Source organism: Rattus norvegicus, chromosome 13, assembly GCF_036323735.1.
Source record: "Rattus norvegicus strain BN/NHsdMcwi chromosome 13, GRCr8, whole genome shotgun sequence".
In the NCBI taxonomy this organism is placed as follows: Eukaryota; Metazoa; Chordata; class Mammalia; order Rodentia; family Muridae; genus Rattus; species Rattus norvegicus.
This window is the reverse complement of record NC_086031.1, coordinates 89532311-89558540: the sequence shown is the minus strand read 5'-3', so window position 1 is coordinate 89558540 and position 26230 is coordinate 89532311. Positions and strand designations below refer to the sequence as shown.

The window sequence follows — 26230 nt, the reverse complement described above, 5'->3', positions numbered from 1 at the left end:
TCCACCCTCTGATTCTTAATATTTTCAGCTGTTGGAGAAAAACCTAAAGATTTGTTAATCCAAACTTTAATCTTTCTTTTGTGCCGTGGAAAAAGAACAGCCCTTCTATTATTCACATCTGTTCTTTTGGATTGAAAAAATATTTTGACAGCATGGCTATCATGAGCCTTTATGAGTGAAATTGTTCTCCTTTTTATTTTCTCTCTCCCCAGCTACATCTTTTATCTTGTGTGCTTGTTCTATCCCTGAATAGATTTCAAGATATGGTGTCCTATTATTATGTAATATCTGATGCTATTTATGTGAGCCATGGGTAGAGTAAGAATAAAAACCACTTCCCTGTTATTAAGTTGTGTCTCTCTAGCCTGCAGATTGGCAACTTTTCAAGATGATATGCCCAGATTTCTAGCCTGTTCCTTCTGAAAGGGGTGAGAATTCAAATAGTGGTTGGGGCTATGCTGATAGAAGACCCTGGGGGTTAACAGCTAACTCCCTGGAAGGGTGGTAGAGGGAAACACTGGCCTTAAGTAGCAGTGTTATCCTACCGTGGCTGGGGGTCTGTGCAATTGGGAAGAATGGCCTCTTAGCTATAATATACTCTTTGGAAGCCAGCCTTCTGGGCCAGTCGTACTATATATAACCACAATAAGATCTGTTTGCTAGCAAAAAATGGGTTCATAGATAGTCTCTTTAATATAGACAAAAAGAGTGCATAGGTTCTTGAACATGAAAAACTCAAGAATCGGAATGAAAAAGGCCATGAGACTCCATTGAACTACATTGCAACTATTTCTGAAATCATATCAAAGATTTTAAAGAGTACGTGCACCCAGCTAAGGAACATAGTCTTCTCAGAGAAGGTTGAGCACACACAGCGGCGCTCTGTGTTGATAGCCTGACAGAACCAATGTGACTCTGATTTCATGGGGAGCAGTTAGTATTGGGGCCTGGATTTTTTTCTCCAGTTCATTTACACCAGCCTTTCCATGTCCAAATTGTATTTTCTTTTAAAGGAGGAAAGAAAAGAATGACAGCCTGTGCTCCCTTAATCCTGACAGTAGGCATCATCAAATGAGTGTCGTTTTCTTCAGGAAAGCAAATAAAAATTTCAAGCCGTGTAAATAAGTAAAACTATTCTCCCCACTAAACCAGACATTCCTCAATTTCTCCTTGGTTCTGCTTTTTCCCTCTCAAAACTTTCATGCACCTACTCACAACAACTGGCCTTTCTAACACAAATTATATTTTAGCAACAGAAAGTCCAACACACACACCTTTGCCATTAATTATGTGCTTTCACCAGTTATTAGAACAGGCAGCACCTTGGGAAAGGAAATGTGGGAAATGCTAGGAGGAAAAAGAGAAGGAGGAGAAGAAGAGAAGGAGGAGAAGGGGGAGGAAGAGGAGGAGGAGGAAGAAGAGGAGGAGGAAATGTAAACACTGAGTGTGGGGTGTGTGGCTTGGTGATGGAGTAACTGTCTAACATATGCAAGGACCTGAGTTAAATTTTCACCATGGCAACAATAGAAAAAAAGGAAAACTTGAGTGTTCACTGTGTAACGCTGCATCTCTGAGTTACAGTGAAGAGTGTTAATGTGAATTGAGCTTTGCATCTGGTTCTTTTCTCACCCCAGGCTTCTACTCAACTTGTTGACTCTTTAAACCTCATAGATCATCAAAGGGGAGGAGGAAGATGGCTAGTAGAGCTTGGGAAGGGAAATGGGGGAAACTGCTGATTGTCAGAAACTGTGCTGACCATACTTAGCTCATCACCTCATATAGGAAGTATGATGCTGTTACCACTCCTGTGCTTAGACCAGACACTGACTCTTTCAAGTATTGCTACTATTTTGTAGTCATGATTGTGTGTGTGTGTGTGTGTGTGTGTTGTGTGTGTGTGGTGTGTGTGTGTGCTTCATGTATGATTACAGACATTGTTCTAGTTTCAATTCTATAGTTGTGATAAAATATCCTAACTGAAAGCAAATTAAGAGATAGAAATTTATTTTAGCTTTTGATTCCTGGTTCCAGCCTATTAGTGGAGGGAAGCTAAGGTTGTAGGAACTCAGCTGGTCACATCACATTCAGTCAGGATCAGGGAGGAGAAGTGGATAATGCTCTTTTTTTTATTTGCTTGCTTGCTGGTAGCTCTGTTTCTCCAGTCTTGAACACCGCACAGCCCTCTGCCTGAGGAATGGTGCTCCCCATACTGGTTGGTTTTCTCACTCTTTGATAGACATGCCTATAGGCCAGCTCGATGCAGACAGTCCCTCACTGAGACTTTCTTCCCAGGTGACTCTAGACTATGTCAAGCTGGCCATTAAAATTACCCTGACACACGTCTTAAAAAGTCACACAGTCAATTTGAAAAGTGACTTGTTCAACAGTTCCCTATATCCTTATCTATGTGACAGACAGAGCAATTTTAAAGGACAGTTTATAGCAAGCATTTGGGTCCTGGTTAGATGAATCACATTACGGCAGTTATCAAAAGAAATCATAACTAGAAACTAAGGCTGAGCAACCAATATCCCCCTTCAAATTCAATGTGTGCATATTTTATATCATGCTTCAGGAAAGTTCGATTTGTATGCTTGGCTTGTGTGCTTAACAGAATGCTTATGAAAATCAAATTGAACAATAGAATGCTTAGAGGATGTGTTAGTTGGGGTTACCATTTCTGTGATGAGTGCCCTGACCAAAAGCAACTTTGCAAAGAAAGGACCTATTTACCTTACACTTCCACACTACTGTTCATCACCACAGAAAGTCAGGACAGGAATTAAAAAAGGGCAGGAACCTAGAGGCAGGAGCTGACGCAGAGGCTGTGGAGGGGTGCTGCTTACTGGTTTGCTTCCCCTGCTTTACTCAGCCTGCCTTCTTATAGAACCCAGGACCCCCAGCCCAGGGATGGCACCACCCACAGTGGACTGGGCCCTCTCACATCAATCACTAATTAAGAAGTTGCCCTACAGCCAGACTTATGGAGGAATTTTCATAATTAAGGTTCCTTTCTCTCAGAATCCTTTAACTTGTGGTAAGTTGACATAAAACTCTGGCAGCACAGAGGATATCACAATGCTCCCTGCAGTATGAGTACTATTTATATTTATTTGTATCATTTTCTATTTATAATCATATTGTTGTAGGAGGTTTAATCTTCAGTCTACAATATGACCAATAGGCGAATGACATCCTAAGGGAGTGGTGTGTGGGAATCAGAGGACATGGAGTCTACTAAACAGCATCTGGGGAAAGATATAACAGATCACACAAGGCAAAGAACCAGACTCTAACAATGAGCAGAGACAGCTTTAGGAAGACTGGAGCAAGAAAAGAAGGTGGGAGTATAGGGATGGAGAGAGACAGAGGCCTGCCCGTGAGTCACAAGGTCTCACATTCCTGGGGTCCCATCCTAAACATGACAATGTGTGGGTCTGCCTTCTCCTGGGCATCATTGGCCATCAGACTATAAGATGGATTCAAGACAGCAGAGTGAACCACCAGAGTTTTGGATGACCTGTGGGTACTAACAGAAATGACCCATTCCAGGAAGATAGATCAACTTTACTAGGAGTGAATCAAGGGTTACATAGTTTGGGGAATGGGGCGTAGGGATATCCAGGGTAGGCAAAGGTCATCAGCTGAAAGTTAAGATACTGAGATACCTCATTAGCATGGGCAGCATTCCAGGGAGCATCAGGTGCTTGCTGAAAGGGTCTATAATCTAACCAAGGCTACGTGACATTCCACGGGTATATGGTGTGTGTTTTGGGAGGGGGTACTAAACTCCCTAGACAAAGTCAAAGAAGGAGACACCCTGCCACTAAAGGAAGTTCACCATTTTGTGCTGAGCTCAGAAGGCTTTCCAGACAATGGGAGCCTCTACCTAATAAGGTAGGCAGGCAACAATAGTACAAAGACTCAAAATGACCCACTTTGGTTGTGGTTTTAAAAACAGGCAGTCTCCCCATGCTTCAGGGAATGTAAACGGTCCTGGCTCTAAAATGTTATACTGCCTTCTGTCTTGTAATTTCTGATACAGATTTGAGAGTATCTAGCTCATCACATCTATGTCTCAGCAGATTATCTAAAAGATATCACGAAAACTCATCCACATGCTACTGCTGAAGTCCTCATATTTCCTACCTCAAACATAGCAAATCTAATTCTGTTCAAAATTAGCTGACAAGTAAGCTTGGAAAGTCTTGATCAAAGCAATTGTTAAGACTCTGACTTGCTAACATGGACGTAGTGATTCATTTACCTGCCAAAATATAAGACCTGTGTTGGTATAGACATTCTGTCTCTTGACCTGTACCAGAGGCCAAGTGACAAATGGTGAAGGATGATAGGAAGTGCAGGCCAGGCCAGGAAGATGAGCAGAAGTTGACAAATGACTGAGAGAAGACAAAGGCACTAAGAATAGCATAAAATGAAACAACTCAGAAATATTAAGAATTGTGGCCAACTATTGTTGCCTCAGGGGTCTAGACAGTAAAATGGTATTCCCAATGATGACCTTGAATCATAGAGGTAAGATTACTTTGCTTGGATGTGATTGCATAGGTTTGCAGAGATATATTGAGGATTATTTTAGATTTTGCCCCAATGGTGAAAAAAGAAACACACACACACACACACACAGATACACACACACACACACACACACACACACACACAACTTGGAGGCTTAGTAATAAGTGTGTGAACTAGAGAACTTTATCTAGTACCCTCCTTCAGACATTGATAATAAATGTGAAACTTACCATTCCCACTTTAGGAAATCAACATCGATGCAAAAGAGTTGGCCTTTAAAATGTGTAAAGTTCCACAAAGATCTTTCCTGCTAACCAAAGTATACATTAGACTCTGTACATATGTCCTGTAAAGGAACCGTTAACAGCCTAACCATTTGTATGGCCCATTCCGAAAATCATCTGTTGAAATCCTAACTTCTTATATGACTATATTAAGGAGTAAGGTCATTTGGAACTGGTTAGATCATGTGGACACTGTCCACATTAGTTGATCCCTTACCTCTCATAGTGGTATGTTAGGACTCAGGGAAAAGGTACCACACGTCAGCAGGATGTGGTGGTATAGCACTAGGGTAGAAGAAGGAGGAGGTTCTTGGGTTTAAGGACACAGAAGACCTCCTCTATGATCCACTCTGTGAAGCACAAAGCAAGTGCTTGAGCAGGTCCTGAGCTAATACTTTGAGTCTCTCTGGTCTGCACAACCATGTATAACATACTCCTGGCCTTTATAAGTAACCCAGCTTGTGACATGGTGTTATAGCAGTCCGTGCAGGCCCAGACAGGGAGGTATATATCTCTTCCCATTTGGAAGCTCCTAAAATCCCCTGTAATTGCAGATTATTCACTCCAAGGCTGCTTTAAAAAATTAAGGTTATGTTCAACATATGATGGTGCTCACACTTAACCAATTTTTATCTGTCCCATGGTTTTTCATTATCACATCATTTTAGTCCTTGTGAATGGACTGAGAGCAACCGGAAGAAAGTGTGTTTGTTTCTATTCCTCCTCTACGGCATACAATTTAAGTTGCCAAAACAAACAACACTAGCTACAAAATTAAAAATTATTTTCATCTGTTTTGTAACTGAGACATTTTCCTTCTCCATAGAACCCATGTTTTATACTGGGTTCTATATTTGTTTCCTCAAAGAGATCATTCATATTTTACTTTAATTCTTACATTCACCAAATAAGAAAAAAGTAAAAAAGGCTTAGGGTGTTCAATGTCCTAAACACCTATGAACCAAAATTTTTTAAATTCTATGTGGCTGCTCCTCATGTAGTAACTAATACAATGAACCTGATAAAGTAAATCAAGTCACAATTCAATAGTGTCTGAGAGTATCATATGCCCTGCCAGGATACAGCGTAAACTGAGTCACATTTGAAGTCTCTAATATAAAGAATACCATTTGCTTCTTTCAGTTGAAAACCTATGATTTTTTATACCAAAAAGCTAGCCTTTTATATTAAAAGAAATGAAAAGAAAAGAAACAAAATGGAAATGTTTGACAAACCAATGTCAGAGGCTGGGGTTGAATTCTCAGTCCTCCTTCCCAAATTCTAGGATTACAGACAGGTACAATCATTCCATGCTGTGTGTTCTCTTAATTAATTTTTGTTGTTATAAAGCAAAGTTAGTTTTTAGAACAGTTTTAGATTCACAGCAAAATTCAAAAGAAAATACAAAGAGTTTCTATGTCACGCCTGTGTCTACCACACCCCACATTGTCACATGTCCCACCAGAGAGGTACTAGATTCAATAGACACATGCCGATAAATCATCTCCAAAGATCTACAGTTTAAATCCAAGCTCCTCTTATAGAGGTATCTTCCATGAGCTTTGACAAACACATAATGGCATGCATTCACCATTTGATATCAAGCAAAGAATTTCCACTGCCCTAAATATCTTCTATACTGGCCATCAATCCTTTCACCGCCGCCCCCTTCAAAACCACTGATCCATTCAAGGTTCATTTGGAACACTGTCTGCTTGTTGTACAACAGTCCCTAGGAAGGGAAGGGAAGAGAGCTATTTTCCCATCCCTTCCTTTCCCTGTCAATCACCAACATGGGCTGTCCTGAGTTCTCCTGAAACACTGTAGTTTAGCATAGCTAACAAGACTTTATCATGCATACTGCAGATCTGGTGGAGCATTTGTTTAGCCAGAGCGAGGTTCTGGGTTCCATTCCTAGCACCACAGTAAATAAACAAATAACTAAATAAATGTAGTGTGCCAAGGAAGGAACTAAGGAAATCAATGGGGTTTAGAGTCTCTTAAATAAAATATCAATAATGGAGCCAAGAATTGTTCTTCCTATTTTGCATCTCATGGGACACATACCTACTGTAGAGGGTGGCATTTCTTGGAGATACCATTTGCAGCTTGGGGATGGGTTCCGAAGGATTCATTTCTACCTTCTAATAAATAACATTACAGTAATAGTACAACACAGCTGAATTCTTTTAAAGGTAAATGTACTCTTTCATTGTTGATTTAGGCTATTGTGCAAGGCCAATGTAAATAGCACATTATTACTCCTCACATCCCAACACCCTATTCATTTAATTGTTTCAAGCAAATGATACATAATCAAACACTTTGATGACACATCCATTTAGCAATAACAATGTTATTCCGATCTTAATGGGAAAATAATACAGCTCTGTACAAGAACAATTTATGGATAATATATCATATGGATCTGCTGCCTGCTCCTGGCACCTATTAAAAATAAGCTTCAAAAATTTTAGTTGCAGGGCCTTTTCTATTTATGTGTTTTTCTTGTTGTTTTCTATTTGTGGGTTTCTATTTACGGGTGTGGTATGCTAGTCTGTGGCAAGTGTACACCTGTGGGTGTATTTGCAGAAACTTGAAGAGAGCATCTGTTGTCCTGCTCTGTCATTCTCTGCCTTATCTTTTGGAGATGGGGCCTCTTACAGGACCTAGAGTTAGTCTGGCATCAGCAAGCCCAGTGGTCCTTCTGTTTTTGCATTTCTCAACACTAGAGTTACAGGTGTACATGATCAGGCCCTGATTTTCAGTGTGTGCTGAGATCTAACGAAGCTCATCATGTATGCACAGTAAGCACTCTCCCCCACTGAATCATCTCTCTGGTCTAGATATTTCTTTTTTAATATCAGGAACACTCTTGGGCATATACCCAAAAGATGCCTCAACATATAAAAGAGACACGTGCTCCACTATGTTCATCGCAGCCTTATTTATAATAGCCAGAAACTGGAAAGAACCCAGATGCCCTTCAACAGAGGAATGGATACAGAAAATGTGGTACATCTACACAATGGAATATTACTCAGCTATCAAAAACAACGAGTTTATGAAATTTGTAGGCAAATGGTTGGAACTGGAAAATATCATCCTGAGTGAGCTAACCCAATCACAGAAAGACATACATGGTATGCACTCATTGATAAGTGGCTATTAGCCCAAATGCTTGAATTACCCTAGATCTCTAGAACAAACGAAACTCAAGACGGATGATCAAAATGTGAATGCTTCACTCCTTCTTTAAATGAGGAAAAAGAATACCCTTGGCAGGGAAGGAGAGGCAAAGATTAAAACAGAGACTGAAGGAACACCCATTCAGAGCCTGCCCCACATGTGGCCCATACATATAGAGCCACCCAATTAGACAAGATGGATGAAGCAAAGAAGTGCAGACTGACAGGAGCCGGATGTAGATCGCTCCTGAGAGACACAGCCAGAATACAGCAAATACAGAGGCGAATGCCAGCAGCAAACCACTGAACTGAGAATAGGACCGCCGTTGAAGGAATCAGAGAAAGAACTGGAAGAGCTTGAAGGGGCTCGAGACCCCATATGAACAACAATGTCAAGCAACCAGAGCTTCCAGGGACTAAGCCACTACCTAAAGACTATACATGGACTGACCCTGGACTCTGACCCCATAGGTAGCAATGAATATCCTAGTAAGAGCACCAGTGGAAGGGGAAGCCCTGGGTCCTGCTAAGACTGAACCCCCAGTGAACTAGACTGTTGGGGGGAGGGCGGCAATGGGGGGAGGGTTTGGAGGGGAACACCCATAAGGAAGGGGAGGGGGGAGGGGGATGTTTGCCCGGAAACCGGGAAAGGGAATAACACTCGAAATGTATATAAGAAATACTCAAGTTAATAAAAAAAAAAGAAATGTACATTAAAAAAATCCAATTAAAAATTTTTAGTTGTCAAAAAAAATATCAGGAACAATGATCTTGTTGGTGTAAACAAAACTGCTTAGCTCCCCGCCCCTCCTTTCTGTTTGTATATGTTTGTGTGTGTGTGTGTGTGTGTGTGTGTGTGTGTGTGTGTGTGTGTGTATGCACGCACACACACACCCTCGCATGCCTGCATGTGTATGTATTCTATTAGGGCATGAAAATGAACACGATATATATTCTGTTATGTCATATACTGTGTGCATTACAGTTCTGTGTGGTGATAATTCCATGTCTTTCAGATCTCTGAGGAACTTATTGGAAAATTGATCATGCTCCTATTTCTGTGTCTCATGATTTATAGTCACTGTCTGATCCATAATTAGATGCGGAAAAATTAGTCCCTGAGTAAATGAAAGAATGGCGAAAGTTCTTTGCAAAGTTTCATTTACTCCGGTGCCTGACTTCTGAAAGTAACTACTCAGAAATACCCAGAGGTGTCCAGTCAGGGCCTTAGGGATTTGGAGGAGTCCTTGACACCTTTGCAAGAATCCCTTTCACCTTCAGCTGCCAAAAAAGAAATGGGGACATTAGAAATGCCAGGAGCTTGCAGAGCTTGTGGACATCCTAGGTCTTTCTTGCCAATGTATCATGATTACTATGTAGCTGTTAATGATAAATTTTGAGTAGACAGATTCCATGTTCTTTAGATGAGAGCTAGGTTATAAAACATACATCCATGCCAGGAGTTGGCCTCTAATAACGTTTGATTTTACAATCAGTGTTTTCTTACTAATCTGTTAGTGTTTTAACAGCCAGCTCAAGTAGGACTTTTGGATGTCTGGTTCATTAATCAAACTCAAGAGATCATAATCTTTGAAACCTGAGGAGGTACATTTTAATTCTCATTTGTTCTGCCAGACAGATCTGAGCCTGTGGGAAGACGGGCTTTCCACTTCGTGCCTTCATTGGCTGACACAATTTCTGAGGCCATTTGTTAATTATCCGACTTGATATGAAGTCAAATTGACTTAGAATCCTGGCTTTCAATGGAAGGAATTGTATCGTTCAATTAATTCAGACTGGGCACATGTTTAAAATAAGCCTCTCTCTCTCTCTCTCTCTCTCTCTCTCTCTCTCTCTCTGTTTCTCTCTCTGTCTCTCTGTCTCTCTCTCTCTCTGTCTCTCTCTGTCTCTCTCTCTGTCTCTCTCTCTCTCTCTCTCTCTCTCTCTCTCTCTCTCTCTCTCTCTCTCTGTCTCTCTCTTCGCTCTCATTTCCTCAAAGGCACTTTTGATAGATAGGTTAGACATGTAGCCTGCACTCTGCCATATTTAACACTCGGGTGTGGCTATCTGGCCTGTTTTGAGAGATAATCAGTTTCTGTTCCTCTGCCTTCTCCTGCTGCTATCCACATTGGTTTTAAGGGGAGGTTAAGGTCAGAGGTTTTCTCCGTGTGATCTCACACAGACAGAATGAGGTCTAGCAGCAGCAGGAAACTTTCTAGAACCTGGTTGATTCCTGCTTGGCACAGAATGTCAGACCAAGCAGGGTCCAGCTCGTCGCCTAGTCCTCAGGGATGGAGTTTGTCCTCCGGACATTTGCTCTGAGTACACAACCCATGTATACTGCGTCTTTGCTTAAACTTCAGTTTCTTGTCCACCTGTCAGTCTCAGCATCTCCATACTTTTTATTGTGAAGGCCTATTGCATATGAGCTCAAGAAAACACTGCCTTAGACTCCTTTTCCTGTTTTTTTAATTTATTTTATTTTTGTTATGTGTATATGTGGGGTGTGGTGGCAGGTATGTGCATGTGAGTGCAGGTGCCTCTGGAGGAGACTAGAGCATGGGATCTCCCTAGAGCCAGAGCCATGGGGAGTTGTGAACCACCCGATATAGGTGCTGAGAACAGAACTCTGATCTCTGTAAGATTAGTGTATACCCTTAACCGCTTAGCCATCTCTCCAGCCTCAGCTCCCGTTTTCTTGCTAATGCTCATATGATGCAAACATCCATGTGGAATGTGTTCCTTATAAGGTTCCTTATAAGACTGCTGGGGTCATGGGACAAATTCCTTCATGGAAACCCTACTGGTTGGGGTATGTCTATACTTCCTCACACCCTTTGTAGATTCCTTTCCCATAGAAGAGAAACACTAGCGTGTGTTGTTATTCCCAGCACATAACCTGAAGAACATGTCTATGATCTCCTTGAAATGCTTGTTTAATCAATATCAGTATATCAGTAGAAGGTTAATGCTTTTCTGTCCCTTCTCCAATGACTCATCTTGGGGAAGAATGACCATGACGCATTAGAAACTGAATGGGAAATGAAAACACAGTGCTTTGATATTTCTAAGCATCTTGGTTATAAGTAGATCAATGGTTGTGAATGCTACCTATATTAAAATTGTTAAAATCCAAGGGCCCTTTGGTTTTTAAGAGGTTAATGTTTACATACCAAGGAAGGAATAAATAAAAATACTAGATACTGGTTAGTCTGGTGCTGGGAATTGTTAAAGTGAATTTCTAAGTGTCTATACATTAGTCTCATACAGTCAATACCAATGCTCTTTCTTTTTCCCAGGCTGTTGATTGATTGATTGATTGACTGATTAATGGATTGATGGATGGATGGATGGATGGATGAATTGATAGACTCTCTCCTCTCTCTCTCTCTCTCTCTCTCTCTCTCTCTCTCTCTCTCTCTCCCTGTGTGTGTGTTTGTGTGTTCATGCATGCTTGCATATCTACTTATGCCAGTGCATACATGTGGAGGTGAGAGAACAATTTGCAAGAAGTCAGATCTCTCCTTCCAACATGTGAGTTATAAGGACTCGAACTCGTGGCATCATCCTTGGCAGCATGCATATTTACCATCAAGGCTCCTCACTCACAGCTCCTTCACAATTTTAATTTTTATTTTAAAGTAAATATTTATCCTTGAAAAATGTGTATTTCATTTAGTATTCATAGTGTTATATGTGGATATGTTTGTCCTTAGATTAATGTAAGCTTTCTGAAAAAATACAAAATATATTCTCCTTTAACTTCCTTATGCTTTTTTGCATTGTGTGGCTTTGGTCACAATGTCTAAGCTGTTGGGTGCTTCCTTAGAATGGCTCATGTCCCTATTTACTCAGAGTGAATTCTCTGCTTAGCAGGGTAATAGGCAGCAACTTTCTGCTCACCCCATCTAAACTCCCTGCATTGCTCGGGGTACTATCACAGACATTTAAAGTTTGTGATAGAATAAAAAACTGAAAAATTGGCCAGAGATATACAACTTGATGTTTTTTTAAAATTAATCACAGATCTTCCTAAATACTGTACCTCAGACTCCAAGGGATAGAAACATAACCCACATAAAGAAACAACTTCTTGCCCATGACTAAGATTCTCTGCATTTCTGAAACTCCTTTCTTTTGTGCTTCCTGCTCCTCCACCTGTGCCTGAGACTGCCTGGGGTTGTTTTGGGAAAGCATTCCTGATTCATATTCTGTCTGTTCCTCTTTCTGTTCTCTCTTCTCTTCTTTCCTCCCACATCCCCTCTCATCCTCCAAACACAAAAGAAGTTCATATCTATTCGTTTCTGATCAACTTGACAATAAGTCTGCAAAATAAGACTTTGGGGCTATAGGAAACCAGCAGCAGACAGCCCACACTTCTTTCAACTTCCTATTTTGAAGAAATTTACACACCTGAGGGAAAGGAAAAGGAAAGTAGGAAACTTATAGGAAAAGTACAGCATGTGGGTTCCTTTTTCCTTCCTTTCCTTCTCCACGGGGGCCATGATGTCTATGTACCTTCTGTCTGTGGAAAGCCAATATTCCCAGGTACCAGATTCCTTAATCACTGTAAAAATGATTCAGTCTGGGTTTTGTGCTGGCTCAACTGAACATCATGGTAGTTGTGTACCTTGGAAAAAGTGAGTACCACGTAAAAACAGCCTATATAAGGTATATATGGCGAGTGAGAAGCTCTGTGTAGACACTGGCATCCCACCATTCTTTCTGGAATGCATTTTGGACTATTGAGTTTGAGCCATTGCAGGTTCCTGCTTCCCATACCAAACCCTAGTCCTTTTTCCATGCCATCTCTGGAAATTTGAGGCTTTGGTGATATTATACCAGAAGGAGGAAGCTGCAGTGGACTTTATTACTGGTTGCTGCTGGAATAAGCCCGGTCATCTTGGAAGCTGCCGGATTGCTCAAGCTCTGTGGAGCAATTCATTAGTGATGACACTGCTAGAATGGGCACACCTAAGATTTCTTTTCTCTTTTTCTTCTCCCAGCCTGGGTGTGTAAATACTACAGAAGTGGACATCAAGAAATCATCCCGGATGAGAAACCCACACAAAACACGCAAGGTAAATGGATGCGTGTCCCTTGGTCTTGCTGACATCAGTCTCTGGTATTACAAACATACTCCACTCTGGGGTTCTGTCCTGAGAATTCCTTCTCTGGAGTGAAGTAGAGCAACATCTACCTCTCCTCAGAAGAACCCAAGGACAAGCCAAAGTGCATGCCACTAACATTTGCCCTGGGAAGCCAATGCATCATCTGGGCTTCTTTACAGAACCTGGGTGAGAAGCTATTCACAGAATAATAAGGAACCCCCAAAAGTCCTCCACACAATGTGGACATAAGCTTTCCCATGGCTATACAAATGGAGCTCCCTTCCAATTAATTCTCCCTTGCGCTCTCTAGTGCCTTCTAAGCTCCTGAGTCCAAGTGCAGTTAGGGAAGCATTGCTTACAGTGTACAATTGCTAAGAAGTTCAGGAGGTAATCTCAGATGAGCGGCCAGATACCCTTCCTCCTCTGAGGAAACTCAATAGTCCATAGGCCCATGGTCATGGTCTCTCACAAGCAGCCACTACTGAGCTGATGTAAATGGTTTCTGGTTTTCTTGAGGACCTTGTTTCTACAACATGTTCAGAGTAAAAGGGGTGACACCATGGGACTGTGATGGAAGGTAGAAAGAGAGCTGGGATACTTCATTTTTATCACAGGATGTGTTCTCTTGGAGTCCTGGAGACAGGAACAGAGGATGAAGGTGTCTGGGGAAAGGTGACATCCAGGCAAGACACAGTATATATGGGGGAAAGTCTGAGGGCAAAGTGAGATTAAAAATATGATTTCTTACAGAAAAAATAGGAAGACCTTCTCTTAACATCAGCATTTTTGTGACACAGTCATAAGTATAGGCAGAACTTCCCTCCTCTCTCTTCTCCCTCCCTCCCTCCCTCTCCTACCGCCCTCTCTTCCTTCCTGTCTTTATTTCTCATTTATTTTTTGTAAACTATGGGCCATTTGAAGAGATGCTGCTTTTTTTTTACATTTTAAATGTACAGTTTGAGGGTTTCTTAAATACATATATGTGCATAGTATGTTTAGATCAAATCTACCCCAGACTCTTTCCTCTTCAACTCCTTGCAGTAGATAGGGATTGATTCAGAGACTCACTCTTTGGGCATGGTATAGACAGTAAGAGAGTATAGAATGATCAGCCCTAAATGCGATGTATATTTAATTCTTAGTGCTACCAAGGCTCAAGACTTATCATGGAAGAGGGAACGGAAAGATTGTAAGAGCCAGAGATTGTGATAGATTGCTATGAAACAGTTTTCCTGACAGGAGAGAGGCATTACACATGGGAATTCACAGTGGTTGTGACAGCACGCACAGGGCCTGTACAAGATCAAGCCAGCCACAGTCCTAGCACAGATGGGGAAAGGCTCACAAAGTCACACCTAGCTGAGGGCCTATTGGTAGTTGAAAGCTACTGGGGGAATGAATGTCTGCTTTTGTTTGCTGCTGTGAGATAGGGTCTTGAGTGTCTCAGGTCTGCTGTGAACTCCCTATCTAGCAGAACATGGCCTTGAACTTCTGATCCTTCTTCCTCTACTTTCTGAGTGTTAAGATCACAGACATGGGCTACCATATCCAGTTTTCTACAGTGAAGTCAGATGCTAAGCAAGCACTCCACCACTGAACAACATTCCAAGCCCCAATGAAGAAGGAATTCTCAACCTCATGTAACCCTAGCATTCTTCTAATGTGAATGTTCTTACTTGAAGATGAACTAAAACTAAGATGTTTGCAGGTTCACAAACCTTATTATATGTTGTATTTTTCTTTGTTCAAAGATCCCCATATGACCCAAGGTTTTTTTATTATTATTATTTAATTTTTTGTTTTGTTTGGGTTTTTTTGTGTTTTGTTTTTGTTTTGTTTTGTTTTGTTTTGTTTTGTTTTTAAGGAAGTTCCCCATAATGCTAGGATGAGAATGTCATCGAAGGAGTTACAAAACCCATTTAGTAGATGGAATGAGCTAATGTTTTGCTTCTAGGGATTCTCTGAGCCCAAGAGCACAGGCAGCCCACAGAAAGCCTGGGTTTCTAGACGCTCCTTTCTTCTGCTTCCAGCGTACCCTCAGCTCACCCACCAGTGGAGCCAAATAGAATCCAAAAGTCTGTCAGTTCTCCAAACTATGCAGTGTGCCCTCTTCCAACCCGAACTATTCAAAATTCCTTTGACTGACTAACATGTGCTCAAACTGGGAGAAGAAAACATAGGAATAACAAGGGGTGAAACGGGCGTGCTGGAGTGATCACAAACCATCTTCTCCTCACTAGACTCAGTGTTGATATCTGAGCTGGGGCTTCTGAGGGCTTTCTCCCAGAAATCCCAAGAGAGCTTTTGTTAACAGGAGAGCTCTTCACACTCTATCATCCTCACACTATCTGCTCTCCACACACCATCAATTGTAGCAAAAGCCTGAGGTGGCATGCCGTGAAGTACTGTAAAAAGAATCAATGTGTGTCAGCTCAGTTTATCTGGTGCAGAGTTGGGAACAGCAGACATTATTACCCCAAGTAGTATAACTTCACAGTGTGTGGGGGGGTTGTGGGGGGGAGAAAGACAAAGAGAGACAGAGAGAGACAGAGAGACAGAGAGAGGGAGAGAGAGACAGAGAGACAGAGAGAGAAAGAGACAGAGACAAAGACAGAGACAGAAACAGAGAGAGACAGACGAAGACAGACAGAGACAGAGAGGGAAGGAGGGAGGGAGAAAAAGAGACAGATGTAATGACTCCCTATGTAATTTTCAAGCATCCTTGGTAATATTTATCCCTCCTCCCTTCCTCTTCTTTATACTGCCTCCCTGCCCTTTAGATTTGGATAAGAAACACCATCAAACGAACTTTGAGATTGTTCATTAAACATATGATAGCATTTGTTTTTTCAGAAGGTCTATGGCTACAAGAAATATTTTGTCCTGACACTTTTCTCATTTTAATACAGTCTGTCTATGGTTTACAAAATGACATCCGAAGTCACAGTCCCACCCACACACCCACACCAGAAACCAAGCCTCCAACAGAAGATGAGTTGCACCGACAGGTGGGTCTTTCTGTGAAATGACCAGCTAGGGCACATGGGGCAACAGCAGAGAAGAGAGTGAACATTCATACGGGTGTGTTAGAAGGTTATTTGTATGGTCAACTGCTTCAAACAGATTTACAACGAAAAGGTAATGAAAGTCAGGCATAGTAGCACAGACCTAAAATTGCAACTCTCAGCGGCTGAAGGCAGAAGGATCAAAGGTTCTTAGAGAGTTGGGTTTGAGCACAGACTATCTCAGAAACAAAACTAAATTTTAACCAAAGAGGTAGAAGTATAGCTCAGTTGGTAGTATGTTTTCTTGGCCTATGGAAGACCTTGGGGGTTAATTTACAGTAGTACTACATGTGTGCACATGTGTGCATATGTGTTCCCTGGTGTGATTCTAAGACAGGACTCAAAATATATAATACATGGAATGCTTTTCAAAACTCCTCATTAATTTATCCCCTCTTTGCCTCCAGACAATTTTTGGAAACCAACACCTGACTTAGAGGTGTCTTGGTCATACAGAGCTATTTTGAATTCCTAATCCTTGTCTTAAAGAAGAGAGCAGGTTGGAGGCAGAGTTGAATTTCCCATGTGTCCATAGACAAGGTCACCACAGCAGAGGGGAAGGTTTCTGTAGCACTCATTTCTCTAACCTTTTAAGTTTGTCATTATCAACACTGGTGTGTCACCACGACCTGCATTGCCCTTTTTAAAGTAAGTTTGTCTCCAAGAAGTATTTCCAAGCAAACACCAAAGTCTCACCACTGTCTCTCTGGAGTTTGAATCAGAGGGACGCCTCTCCCCTCATTGGTTTTCACTAATATTTCACTGCACTGTGATTTGTCCATAAATCAATGTTCACTTATATATGATACTTATAATTTCCTTGTAATTTATAAGAAGAATATTTTTCAGGGCTTCTTTTCTAAACTAGTTTTTTTGTATGTTTATAGAAACATGTGCCATGAGTTAATGAGGTTACTTTTAAAATATATAACATTAAATCTTTCTTCGGATAGTAAAAAGATGTAAAATTTACCTTAAAAATCATCATAACCCATAAAAGTACATCTGTTTTATGAGTTAAATATTTATGGAGTAATGGGATTTTGAATGTAGTTATATCATGAATGTTTAAAATTGCCATAGCACTTTTCAAATAAAGTTATGTTTTCTTGAAGCAAGCATTGTATTTAAACGTATTATTGTGCTAAAGTTATACCAGTTATATTTACATTCAGATGGATCACACCTTTTTTTATCTTTTTTATAGCTCTCCTCTTTAATTTTTTTCTAGCTTTAGCTGCTTTTCCTAGAATGTACTCAGCAAGCATTAAAACTTAAAGAGCTAAGATACCATTGTTTATGTAACTAAGTCGTCAATTCTCTTTCAGATAAAATACTGGCAAATACAGTTAGATAGACATCGGTTAAAAATGTCAAAAGTTGCTGATAGGTAAGTATTTTGAGGTATCAACATATATTTTTATTTTTAAAGATGTATTTATTTTTATTTTGTGTGCATTGGTGTTTTTTTCTGTGTGTATGTCTATGCTTGTACTGGTGCCCATGCGGTTTAGAAGAGGCCATTGTGGTCCCCTGGGAACTAGAATTATGGATGTCTGTGAGCCACCATGCAGGTGCTGGAAATCAAACCCAAGCATCTAGTAGTCTTAACCACTGAGCCATCCTTACAACCCCATGGTATAAATTGTGTCATATGACAATTGTGTTAAAGATGGTAAGTGAATGATTGGAGGAGAATGGAATAAATTGTTGAAACATTGGCTAGAGTGTGTTGTCTTGATTTTGCCCATGAACATATGTCTACAGAAATCTTTTGTCACAATTGAAAGACAACAGAATAATGATTGTCTTACACTGCAGGAGTCCAATCCTTGTAGAATCAGGTTCACGGGAGTGGTATCTTCTCACTCCTGGTGGAAGAAAGAAATCTTTTAACATAACTGGCTCCTATTTGGCAACCTAGTGACTCCGTAAATTCATTTTTAACATTCATAGTCTCTCTTTGTAAATCCTAAGATTTGGAATTAAAGTCAGATTTCAGATTTATATTTTCTTAATTAAAAAATTTGTTCGTGAAAATAAAACATCAAATTTCAGCGAATTTTAAAACTTCCAATGGCTTCTTTCTTTCCAACGTGGACTCTGCTAACAAATTAAGCAAAACATGGATATTAAGAACATCCTTAGATTCCTTATCTTTCCATAGAAGAAGTGACTTAGAAAAGAAAAGTCTATTCTTAAAAATGTGAGCTGTTTGCTTAAAGGGTCTACCAAGCTTTTCCTCTCCAGTGTTATCCCTCTCTTCTTTCCTTTTTTGATATCAAAAAATTTTCAGCCAGTGATTTTTTATCTGTATTTGAGAAAAAAATGTCTTCCAATCCTTTCTCCACCCTGGCTATGAATGTCTGGCTTACCAGGACTGGAATGGCTTTGTGTACTCCCTGCTCAGTCAGAGTGGACCACACAGTCTTTCCAGGAGTTCACTCACTTCCATGCTCTGTCTGGGAGGTGGAATCCTGGTCTGCCTACCAGAACCATGGAGACGTCTTGTAAGTTGTGGAAACACAGGAATTACCATTGGATTCCTTCCCAAGACAGTGTGATTCCCCAACCTTCCACTTCCATTTTATCCCCTCACTTTGAACCAGAAATAACGTCAGAGTAAAAAAATGAAGCTCGGGATGTCTTCATTTTTGTTTTTCCTTCTCTGTTTTCTCCTTAGTCTACTAAGTTATACGGAACAGTATGTAGAGTATGACCCATTTCTTGTACCGCCTGACCCTTCCAACCCATGGCTCTCAGATGATACGACATTCTGGGAACTTGAAGCAAGGTAAAGACTATAGTGACTTCTTTCTGACTACGTCAGCTACCTAAGAATGTCCATGAAATAAATAGCAGAATCCAGAGCTGACTCCTTGGGAAGATGATAGTCTTCTGCTCTATATTTTCCATGATTTAGCATTGTTAATCAAAAAGATTTTAAGTGCAGGCGCCCATGTTTAGATTTGCCCTGTTGCTAGAGTGCTTGCTACCCTGCTATCAGAAAGGGTGGAATCCAGTCGTGCAAACGTTGATGGAGCTGTAAATCACTATGTTACGTAAAATAAGTGGGACATTGAAAGAAGAGAACCACATGTTCTTACAAAATATAAAAATAATTAAACGGAGAGTAAATGGTAGTCCTCAGAGGCTGAGAAAAATAAGGAGAATGAGGCATAAGGAGAGGTTGCTCAATGGGCATTAAATAACAGTTCCATGGGGTCTGGAAGTTCTCGTGAGCTGTGAGATAGTAATACAAGGACTGTACTACTGTACAGCTGTACATCCTGATGTACTGTGTATATGAAAAATTTACATATTATATATACTCAAATTCAAACATAAATATGTATGAATTTTTAGAGGTTTCAAAACACAAATTTAATTTTAGAAACAAATTTGCATTGCTGAATGAACTAGCCCAAAATTGGGGGTGATATTTTAAATGCGGGTTAGTCAAAATCAGATCTTCAATTTTTAAAACAGCTCCTTGCTATTAAATCATTTGAAAACCCATATAGTCACTTGGGTCCATGTTCATAGTCAAAATAGATAGTGAGTCCACACTTCTTTAAGCCCAGCGCAAACATGCCTATATAAATTCCATTCTAAGACTAAATGAACTCAGCATAAGCACAGGGAAACTGACTTTTAAAAATACAAACACAAGGTAGAACTCCAGGCTTCTTTGGTGAGCTGTGCGGGCCATTGTGGTATCAGTCTTGAAGCTGATTTGAGGGTGATTGCATGTCTCTATACAGAGACAGTGTTAGAATTCCACAGCACTCCTCTTTTGTCTCATCTTAGGCAGAGTGTCCTGTAGCCCATGTTGGCCTTCAACTCATTAGGTAGCAAAGGATGATGTCCAGCTCCTTATCCTTCTATCTCTACCTCCTAGACACTGGGATAACATACATGGGATACCACACATGGATCCAGGTTACGTTTCTGGGCCATTTCTCTTGTAGCCAGTCATGGATCAATTCTTAAGTCTTCAGTCACAGGTTTTATACATACATTCATAAACACACACATACAAGCACATACACGCATATATATCCACATACATGTGTATAGACATGTATGCATGTATGAGAAAGACAGAACCCCCAAATCTATAAGTATATATGGTTCATATTTAATTGCAGGAGAATCATATGTAGTAATGAGGCTCTCAAGGCACCAACGCATCATTCCAAGGATGACCTACACCACAGACTGGCATGTACAGAGGTTTAAGTGGGGCTCTTGGTAACAGTGGCTAGATTTTTGCCCCTTACTTCTCGTATGACATGGCACCAAGTTATAACTCTTTATTCACTATCTTTGTCTATAAAATGAGAGAAGGGATAGCAGTCTTGCAAAGTTGCTAAGACTCCATCCAGACTCTTGGTGACAGATGATCCCTCCGGGTTAGGTTGTGTTATTAATCTCATACGTCATTGTGATTTCATGAAGAATAGTCAGTTTGTGATATTATTATTATTATTATAGAAGATAAGTTAAAGATAGGCATTCTTCTAGGGTATATATGATAAAGAAAATAGGAATTGGCCCAGGCATGGTGACACGTGTCTTTACTTCTAGCACATGGGATCTGTGGATCTTTGTGAGTTCAAGGCCATCGTGCACTTCACAGTGAGTTCCAAGCAAGCCAGGGCCACATCTCAAAAAACTGCCCTGTCATAACCACCCCCAACAAAATGGTAATTATTATAAAAGGAATATATTTAGCCTTATTTTCTCTTTCACAGCAAAGAACCAAGTCAACAGAGGGTAAAACGATGGGGTTTTGGCATGGATGAGGCACTGAAAGACCCAGTTGGGAGAGAGCAGTTCCTTAAGTTTCTAGAATCAGAATTCAGCTCAGAGAACTTAAGGTAAGTCACATTTTGTTGTTGTGAGCCAAAGAGACACTGTTGTGCCTTGCTATTTTAGATGGAAGGGACCTGTCACTCTTATAGTATCACAATGATGCAAACAAATTTCATCTCCGCCACTTAAAGATGGAAAAAAGACTAGTAAGACAAAGGCTATCCGGCGTTATCATCTCCTTTTCATTGTTTATTTCTGTACTGCCTCTGAATTTGCTGGTTATATAAATTTAGAACTTTAAAACTTGACTCCATAATTTAGAACTCCCAAACTGATATTTTGATAAAATAGAAAATGTCTGCATTAGTCAGTGTTCATGCCATAATGCCTAGCAAAAACAAAGGAGGAAAGGCTTATTTTGGCTCACAGTTTCAGGAAATTTTAGTCCTCATGTTGGAAAAGCATGACAGAGCAATTCAGGTCATGGCAATGGGCAGTGGAAGTGTGTGGCTGAGATTGTTCATATCATGCAGGTCTTGGAAGTAGAGAGCATTCACACACAGATATTAGATATGTTTTACATATATACATGTGTAGATTTTATATATATATATATATTATATATATGTTTGTTTTCTACTTATGCCTATCATGTTTCTTTATCAAATGAAACAACTCCCATAGCCTTCCAACATGGCACCACATGTACCATAGTACATACATACCAAGGCAACAAAGAAATGGGCCCTTGAGGAAAGCTGAATCACAAAAACAGGCAATGATATTTGTACAGTTAATTTGAACATCAGCACCTACTTATCAATATAAACTTCCAATCTCACTTCTTCAGTAAGAAAAAGCATGCATAACTCAGTTATAGATCTTAGACCAAAAGTCTAAGGACAACTTTTTTTATTGTATGCATTTAAATGCAGTTGAGCAATTGATCACTTCTCAGCCTTTTAGCTAAGATCAAGTACATGCTGGAGAGTCCAGTGATACCTGGAGAAGAGAAAGAGACCTGGAAACTTCTTTGTTCCATTGATCCTAGACACCATTCTGATTTGTTGTAATATTTTCTACCTCAAGGGGTACCTAGGAAAAGCTTTCTATAATATGACACGTTACTGTGGATGTTCACAGCTCTGCCTAAGAGGATGGAAACAATGTTTTCACTTTGTGAAACTTTAGTATTACTTTTTTACTGTGAGAGTCTTCATTCATTGTTCTTTTGAAACCTGATATATCCTGTTTTGACTTGATCATGTCTTACTAGGCCCTGTGAAATTCATTTATAGAAAGATATCAGCATTTACTTCTTTTCATGGGAAATAAGCTAGACAAAGGACTGTTGCATTTCTTTAGGAGATAATCAGAAATTAAGGTTGCATTTGTCTCCCTGACAGGTGGACCACAGCCTGTACTGGAATCCTTTCATTTTTTCTGGGTCTCTCTTAGGTTCTTGTGTGTGCTTTCTTATTGTTTTATGAAGTTTGGAGAGACCTAGGGATTTTGGTGGGGGGGCTACTAATTAATTTTTCCAAACTAAACATACATCATCAATGATGAAGTACAAGAATGCATTATTAATAACTCAAAGAAACGATATTTTGAACATTTCATTACACATGTATATGACAGGGTGAGTATTCCCTTTCTTTTCTCTCTCTCTCTCTCTCTCTCTCTCTCTCTCTCTCTCTTTCTCTCTCTTTCTCTCTCTCTTCTTCTTCTTCTTCTCCTTCTCCTCCTCTTCCTCCTCCTCCTCTTTCTTCTTCTCCTTCTTCATCTACATTTCATCTTCTTCTCTTTGTTTTTTTTTTTTAAGAAAAAAAAATCACCAGTAGCATCTAACCAAATAAAAAAGCTCCTGTTCTTGTAATTACAGTTCAGTGGTATTGCAAATAAGAACACAAGTAGCTCCATGGAATGGGGTGCTGATGCTCACTCCTTGGAGCAGATAATCAAGAGGGATGTGTAACACAGAGTAGCTGCAGACATCTTAGCAGAAATGGCTCGCAGGCTGAGTGGCTGATGGGAAGAGCAAAGATGCCAGGAAGCAAAGTAGTCTGTGAATACCTGGCTTCAGAGAGGAACCAGGTCACTGCCATGTCTTTAATTTCTGTTACACCTTTGCTATTTTTTATGTTAAATGTATGCCATACTAATATTCCTGAGGGGAGATTGTGCATACATCTATCAGGGCTGAGGCTATGACTTGGTCAGTGAGTTGCTTCCTCTGCAAGCATTAGGATCTAGGTTCGATTCCCAGAACCCATGTTAAACAAACTGAGTGTGGTGGTTCATATTTTAATCATAGGGCTTATGTAGCATGGGTGAGACCCTAGGTTCAATCTCTGGTACTTCGATTGGGTTGTTGATATAATTCAAAAGGTAAGAATGCTTCTTTTGTAAGCCTGGCAGCCTCAATTTAATCCCTGATACTCACAGATAAAAGAGAGGATCAATGCTCACAACACATTCATATTATCACATACACACACACACGCACGCACGCACGCACGCACACACATGCACATGCACATGCACACGCACACACACACAAACACAATATATACAGATACAACACAACACACACATACATACACCACACAGACACAATACCACACTTATAAAAAAACATGCCATATAATCCATACAAACGCACAATACACACACATATACACACACACATACCACACACATACCACATATACCACACACACCCACATACACACGCTGATAATAAAGAATATAACAATAAAGTGTATAGCATGTACAGAATCATGCACACATAAATATTAAATATGTCTTACATATGTAATACATATACACATTTATTCGTTAAGTTGTCTATTATATGCCATCTTGTTATTTATTAAATGTAGATAAATGATAGAAAGACACAGCTGTGGAAAGCATTTTGAATTCCCAAAGTATACTATGTTTTATGTATACTTTCTGAATATACTATAGTATTTGGCCTTCCTTATTTCTGATAGATAAGAATCTAATAATGAAAATATACATTTTAAATATCTGTACTTTATTTCATAATCAGGACATGGCTGAATCTGGTCAACATTTTGTGCAAGGTCACAGTGCACAAAATGGCATTCGTGTTTCTTACAAAATAGTATAAACCTACTGTCTGTTGGGAAACCAAGTCTAAACCATACGCTGGCCTCCCTGCAAATATCTGTTTCCACAATAAGGACACAGTGATTCAGACAGCAAGCAGGGCTGTAAGTTGCAGTTCAACAGCTCTCAGGACATCTTTATCCAAGCAGCAGCAGTCTCTAGACTCCGAGGTCTAGGGTCTGCTATTGAGGGACTAACTATGTCACTCTATCTATCTGGATGGGAGAGGTGAAGAAATATTGCTTATCCACCTCTGCTTCCTCTTCAAACATTCCCGCTGTCTTTTGTAGCCAACTTTTTGTGAAACCAATGTGGGAATAGCATCAATTTATCCTTAAGCACATAAAGTTGTGCCGGGCACTTGGAGATGTTCTTTAATAACCTACATCGCTGAGCTAGTCACTAGTTCCCCTAGGAACTAGGATCTGGGCCTTTTCATGTCACTATACTGATGAGGAAATCAAGATACAGAGATGTCAGGGCACTTTTAGAGTACAGCTGCTGTGAAGGGAAGAGTGGTAATAAAATGGGTACCCTCTCCATTTTACTAAGGTAAGCCAGCTGTGCCAATGACAGTGATGAGAATACATAAGGTGATGTTGTTGTTAGGGAAACAGTGTGAAGGAGGAGTTCTGAGAATGCCAACTCCTCTAGACTGCTCAGGGCCAGCCTTCAATAAATCATCTCATCTTTACACCTTCAGTTCCCTGTTCTCTAAAGTGGGGAGCACTTCGCATAATGGAGATTATGGCAATCACAATTCTTAGAATATAGTATCTGCACCCATATATGCCTTTCTGTGCTCACATTATCACCTCAGCAACTGGCCACTTTACCCTTCCTTATTTCCAGGTCCATTTAATTTCCCCTGGACCTCATGTTTCCGTCTGCATACCTCAGTATCAGGGCTCTTCTTGTCTCAGCATTCTCAAACTGCCTAGTGTACACTACCTACAGAAACCCATGTACTTCCTAGCATTGTAGCCGTTTCAGTGAGGATGGTTTCCTTTGTTAATGCTCTGCTTGAAGAGAAAGCCCTTCCTGTGTGGCTTCAATGAAATTGAGACTATATAGGATCAGGGCTCTGGCACATCTGGTTTTAATAAAAGCCAGTGAATATCAGCGATTTTCAATTTTTCCTACTAAAAGATTTTTGAATTCTGGGGAAGAAGAAGCATGAAAATCAAAAGTTCAAGGTCATCTCTAGCAACATAAGAAGTTCAAGGCCAGCCTGGACTACATGAAACCCTACCTTAATATAGTAAACAATAAAACAAGCAAAAAAGAACTTTTATGTCTTTGAATATGATAACTGAGAAAAAAGAAACGTAGCAGGGACCTAATATTGGAGTCTCTGGAGAAAGTGAGCTTGCCAGTGTAGTAAGCGAATGTTATAAGAATGTCCAGGGGCAACTTCAGAGCCCTCAGGTGCTGTGATGCTTTGCAGGTTCTGGTTGGCAGTGGAGGACCTGAAGAAAAGGCCTATCCGAGAGGTCCCCTCTCGAGTACAGGAAATATGGCAAGAATTTCTGGCTCCGGGGGCCCCCAGTGCCATTAACTTGGATTCGAAGAGTTATGACAAGACCACACAGAATGTGAAGGAACCAGGACGATACACATTCGAAGATGCTCAGGTCAGTACGTGGTTTAAGCTCTCAGCGCCACCACGGGGCCAACCGTGCTCTGCAGTGTTGAAAGCTCATGTCATGAAATAAGTCTCACTGATTGAGAAGAGAACAAAGACATTTCAAAGTAAGTCATCTTTAAAACCCTGGGATTGTTTTAAAATATAAAGTTAGTGTTTGCGTGTGAGCATGACATGGACCATTTAGATTACTCGCACATCATGAGGTACTGTACAACTACCTGATGTTTCACTAGACTTAGAAGACAGCGGAATGTGTAAATTACCCTAAATTGCTGGAGCAGAAACTGCCAGGGTTAGATTGAGTCTGAGTTAAATGAGCGTGTTCTTTTCTTGCTTGACTTTCTTTGTCCATCAGCATCCATCAGTAAAAGACAAGAGAGGCTAGGGACTAGAGTAGGCATGGAAGATAAATTATCATGGAATTGTTCCAAGGGCAAGA

The 26230-nt window shown here is 40.3% G+C and overlaps 1 protein-coding gene across 9 annotated transcripts in view; it reads left to right on the top strand.

Annotated features, from left to right (window-relative positions):
* Positions 1-26230, top strand: part of Rgs7 (regulator of G-protein signaling 7) — a 429591-nt gene that overhangs the window by 382542 nt on the left and 20819 nt on the right. For all 9 annotated transcript variants that reach the window (NM_019343.2, XM_063272561.1, XM_039091031.2 and 6 more), the window contains 6 exons: positions 13018-13092; positions 16032-16130; positions 17516-17577; positions 18871-18981; positions 20945-21070; positions 25591-25777. In NM_019343.2, the coding sequence (NP_062216.1) occupies positions 13018-13092; positions 16032-16130; positions 17516-17577; positions 18871-18981; positions 20945-21070; positions 25591-25777 (660 nt within the window). The remainder of the gene's footprint in view (positions 1-13017; positions 13093-16031; positions 16131-17515; positions 17578-18870; positions 18982-20944; positions 21071-25590; positions 25778-26230) is intronic.